Source organism: Belonocnema kinseyi, chromosome 5 (assembly GCF_010883055.1).
Source record: "Belonocnema kinseyi isolate 2016_QV_RU_SX_M_011 chromosome 5, B_treatae_v1, whole genome shotgun sequence".
Taxonomy (NCBI): Eukaryota; Metazoa; Arthropoda; class Insecta; order Hymenoptera; family Cynipidae; genus Belonocnema; species Belonocnema kinseyi.
Window position 1 is genome coordinate 144,987,010 of NC_046661.1, and position 4,884 is coordinate 144,991,893.

Genomic DNA, 4,884 nt, shown 5'->3' on the forward strand with positions numbered 1-4,884 from the left:
TATTTTTTAAGAAAAAAATGTTGGTAAAGTAGGAATCGGAATCTGTATGCGATTTAATTAGCTTTTACAAACAGTTTACAATAATATAACAAAGTAATAATATAATAATGAATAACTCTCGTTGACAGTAGTTACATTAAACTGAAATTTTGTAAAGGTTTCGAAAATTAAATTATAATTTCAAAAAAATTTATTTATTTTTGATTTTATAATAGTTTATTAAAAAGTGAATAGGATTAATACTTGAAAGAAAACAAAGAGAATCAAAACTATTGTTTGTAATCTAGATGACTGTACACTGGATACTAATTGAGTTCTGGAAATTTTTTGAATGATTGTACCGAACCAGCCTCGTGAATAAATTTTATAGAGCCCTGGATATTATAATGAATTTTTATCAGTTTTTAAATATTTTATTATTATTTAATAATTATCCATTTTTTTAAATTCGAAGAATTACGGAAATTTAGAGGATTCAACCATTTTTGATAACTTATTTTAGTTTATCGGTAATTTAGGGTAACCATAAATTAGGGTAACCATAAATGACTCATAACTCATAATTCAACTAACGAACTTTCATAAATTTCCGAAAATTTATAGTAAATTTTAATAATTTATAAACTTAACATAAATTTTCAAAGTTCCAGAATTTTGTTTGGAAATTTACAGTAACTTAATGTAGCCAAAAATTTATTAAATTGTTAGAAATGTTCGGACAATATTGTAAAATCCTGAACGATAAAATTCTCACCGCTGTAAAATTCCCGAAAAAGAAAATTTGCACAATAGGAAATTTGCCCAAGTCTAAAATTGTCGAAAATCTAAACTTCATAAATTAAAAAAATAAATTATAATAAATTTCCCGAAAATTTATAATATTACCGACTTTGAAAATTGTCGAATCTAAATGATTAAAACATTGTTTAAATAATAAATAAATCATAAAATAGGAAATATGTTAATTCAATAAAAGTATCACAATTTTATTATTTTCGGACATTTAATTATATAATTAGTACAATATAATTTATTTGGTTTAAAATTAATTTTGTTCTCTGAAAATGTAACTATTCTAAGTTGAAAAACGATTTGCTTTTATGTGAAAATTCAACTATTTTGTTGCAAACTCGTCTTTTTTGGTAGAAAATTAATATTAATTATTGAAACTTCATCCTTTTGGTAAAAAATTCATTTATTTAGTTGGAAATTTAACACCTTTGTTGAAAAGGCCTTCTTTTTTGTTGAAAATTTAATCTTTTTCAGATATAAATAATTCAATTATGAATTCTTTTGTTTGGTTAAAAATTCATTTTTTTCATTTTACATTAATTTTTTAACTAAAAAAATAACTATTCCATTTTTATTGAAAATTTTTGTTTAGTAATGTAATCTATTTGGTTGAAAATTATATTTTTACTGAATTTTGATTTATTCGATTGTAAGTTGATTCGTTATCTGTTTCAGGTGAATATTGAACTATTTTTGTATTAAAAATTAAAATTTTATTTATTGAAGATAGTGTACGAGCAATACCCGTTTTAATTGAAATTCTTTAAAATAATTTAAAGTAATTGTTTAAACTTCAACTAATTTGTTGAAAATTTAATTATTCGGTTCAAAGTCAGCTATATTTTACATATTCAATTATTTTGCTGAAAATTTAACTATATTGGTAAAAATTATTGAGTAATTGTTTCAACATTTAACTAATTTGTTTGAAAATTTAATTATTTTGTTATAAATGTCCTTATTTTGTTGAAAATCAGTTTTTCTTTTTAAATTCAATTATTTTGTTAAAAATGTAACTTTGTTTGTAGAAATTTTAAAAATAATTATTTAAAAATTCAAGTTATTTGTTAAAAAATGTAATTATTGGGATGGAAATTAATTATTTTGTTGAAAATTTAATTATTTTGTTCAAATTCAGCTATATTTTAAATATTCAATTATGTTGCTGAAAATTTAACTTTGTTAGTAAAAATTATTGAGTAATTGTTTAAAAATTCAACTACTTTGTTTGAAATTTTAATTATTCTATTATAAATGTAATTATGTTGTTGAAAATTCAATTATTTTGTTGAAATTCAGTTTTTCTTTTTAAATTCAATTATTTTGTTAAAAATTTAACTTTGTTGGTAGAAATTTTAAAATAATTGTTTAAAAATTCAACTAATTTGTTTGAAAATGTAATTATTGGGATAAAAATTAAATTATGTTTTTGAAAATTTAATTCTTTTTTTAACATTTTTATTAATTTGTTGAAAATTGGATTTTTTAAAAATTAAGTTCGTAGGTAGAAAATTTTGAGTAATTTATTGCTTAAAATTCTACTAATTTATTGAAAATTTAATTATTTTGTTAAAAATGCAATATATTATTTCGTTGAAAATTAAAGTATTTAATCGACCATTCATCTTTCTATATAAATTTTTTTTTAGTATTTGATTAAAAAGTAAACTGTTTTGATGACAATTTTATTTATTTGTCGAAAATTCAACTTTTCAGATTGGAAATTCTACTCATTTTGTTCGGTTAACATCCCATGTAATACATCCCATTTGAAATAATATAAAAAAGTTAAAATGCTGGTCTTTAAACATTTATTAATATTGTTATTTATTTTTATTTATGAACAATAATTGAATATGATATATTTAATTATATATCATATATAATAATTGTATTTTTAATACTCTATTATTATATTATAATAAATAATTTTAAAATATGATATAGCTTCTCTAATATTTTAGATACTACAAACTATGAAATTTTAATTAAAAAATTGCGCCAGACAAAAAAAGTCAGAATCATAAAAACTACTCAGTATTATGTGAAACGTTCAATTATTTCATTGTAAGAACTAATATTAGTTTGATGTTTTAATAAAAAAATTGCCCGAAAAAAAAGTGATAATCTTTGTTTTCCGGTTTTTCGGAATTTTTTCTGGACCCACCGGGCCCAGGGTTGTTACTCCCCTGTGCATTCTACATGTATTCATCATTTCGATGTGGACATAACGTCACTGACACAAGTCTCAAGCTCAACTCGCCTTTAAATCCGAGCGAGCGAGACTGAGAATGACATTTGAAATTGGTGGTTAAAAATTAAGGGGAACACGGTTACGGACAAAAGGGTGAAATTCTAGTGAGAGTTTAACCAGTTATTTATGGATTTGTGAATCGATTCAGAGGCAAAATCATGGACGTGGACAACGACCTGGATCAAAATCTGCTGCAGCAATTTAGCTGTATGGGCACGACGGACAAAGATGACCTGGTGAAGCAACTCCAGAGGCTGCTCGCGGGTAACCAGCTCAACGAGACAACCGCCACCTTCTTCCTGGACATGAATAACTGGCAAGTAACTTGTTTATTTTCAACTTTTTACGAGGGGAACTTGACATTTTCAAGTGGGAGTCGAACAAACATAACCTCAAAACGACGTTGCCATATTTCGAGAATGCACTTGTTAAACTTTTTTTACACTTTGCTCGACTTGTTCTCGTTGCCTTTTTTGGTATTTTTATCTCTTTTGGCACTTCTGCAACTCCGAAAAGGAGAGTTAGAGGTCGATTTTTTGTCAAGTCTTAATTCTGAGTCCTTTATTGTTGTTGTCTGGCTTCTTGGTTCATTAGTTCAATTGGTTGATTTTTCAACAAAAGTGATTCATTTTCTACCTAAATAAGTCGATTTTTCAACACAATAGTTACATTTTTAATATAAAAACAAATACTTTCTCATCAAAAAAATTAATAGTTAATATTTCATCAAAACACATCAATTTGCAACCAAAAAGGATTAAATTTCTACCAAAAGAGGTCAATTTTCGAAACAAATCAAAAATCTAAGTTTTAAGTAAAGTTTTAAATTTTCAACAAAAAAATTATCAACTTTCAACCGAAAATAAAATATACTTCATTTTCGAGGTAATAAATTTAATTTTCAACTTGGTAGGTCAATTTTTGTTATTAATTGGTTATAAAAAAGAAGTATTCGGTAAAAAATTTATATATTTTGTTGAAAATATAACTATTTTATTGAAAACTAAACTTTCAGATTGGAAATTTAACTATTTGGTTGGAAATTCATCTTTATAAGTAGAAATTTCAAGTATCAGGTTAAAAATTTAATAATTTTGTCAAACAATTGGTTGAAAATTCAATCATTTTATTGAAAATGTAATTATTTTGTTGAGAATTCAACTTTGTAGACACAAAAATTTGAAGTAATCGATTAAAAATTCACCTAATTCGTTGAAAATTTAATTATTTTGTTAAAAATGAAACTCGTTTCAAAAAAGTCATCTTTTATTTGAGAATTCGACTAATTGGTTTGAAAATTAAGCTTTTTAATTATAAAATTCAAGTATTTGGTAAAAAATTTAGATATTTTCTTGAAAATTGAATTATTTTGTTGAAAATTCAACTTTTTGGGTTTCAGGATTTAATGGTCTCCTAAATAATGAGCTTTTGTACTTGAAAATTGGAATATTTAGTTCAAAATTCAATTATTTTATTAAAAATTTAAATAGTTTGTTGAAAGTTCAACTGTGTAGGTACAAAAATGTTGAGTAATTGTTCAAAAATTCAACTAATTTATTAAAAATGTAATTATTTTGTTGAAAATCCAAGTTTGTAGGTACAAAATTTTGAGTAATTGATTAAAAATTCTACTAACTTCTTTAAGGATTTAATTATTTTGTTGAAAATGCAACTTTTAGGTAGAAAATTTGGAGTAATTGGTTAAAAATTCAATTATAACTTGTTGGAATTTAAATTTTTTTTTTTTATAAATTTAATTAGTTTGTTGAAAGTTCGACTTTGTAGGTACACAAATATTGAGTAATTGTTTAAAAATTCAACTAATTTTTTAAAAATGT

General features: G+C 23.3%; 1 protein-coding gene across 1 annotated transcript in view; it reads left to right on the top strand.

The window, feature by feature from the left end:
• Window positions 1–3,008: 3,008 nt before the first annotated feature.
• Window positions 3,009–4,884, top strand: part of LOC117172972 (protein ILRUN) — a 17,791-nt gene continuing 15,915 nt past the window's right edge. Inside the window, exon 1 of the mRNA XM_033361301.1 lies at window positions 3,009–3,362. Coding sequence (XP_033217192.1) covers window positions 3,205–3,362 — 158 coding nt within the window. The 5' untranslated portion in view covers window positions 3,009–3,204. The remainder of the gene's footprint in view (window positions 3,363–4,884) is intronic.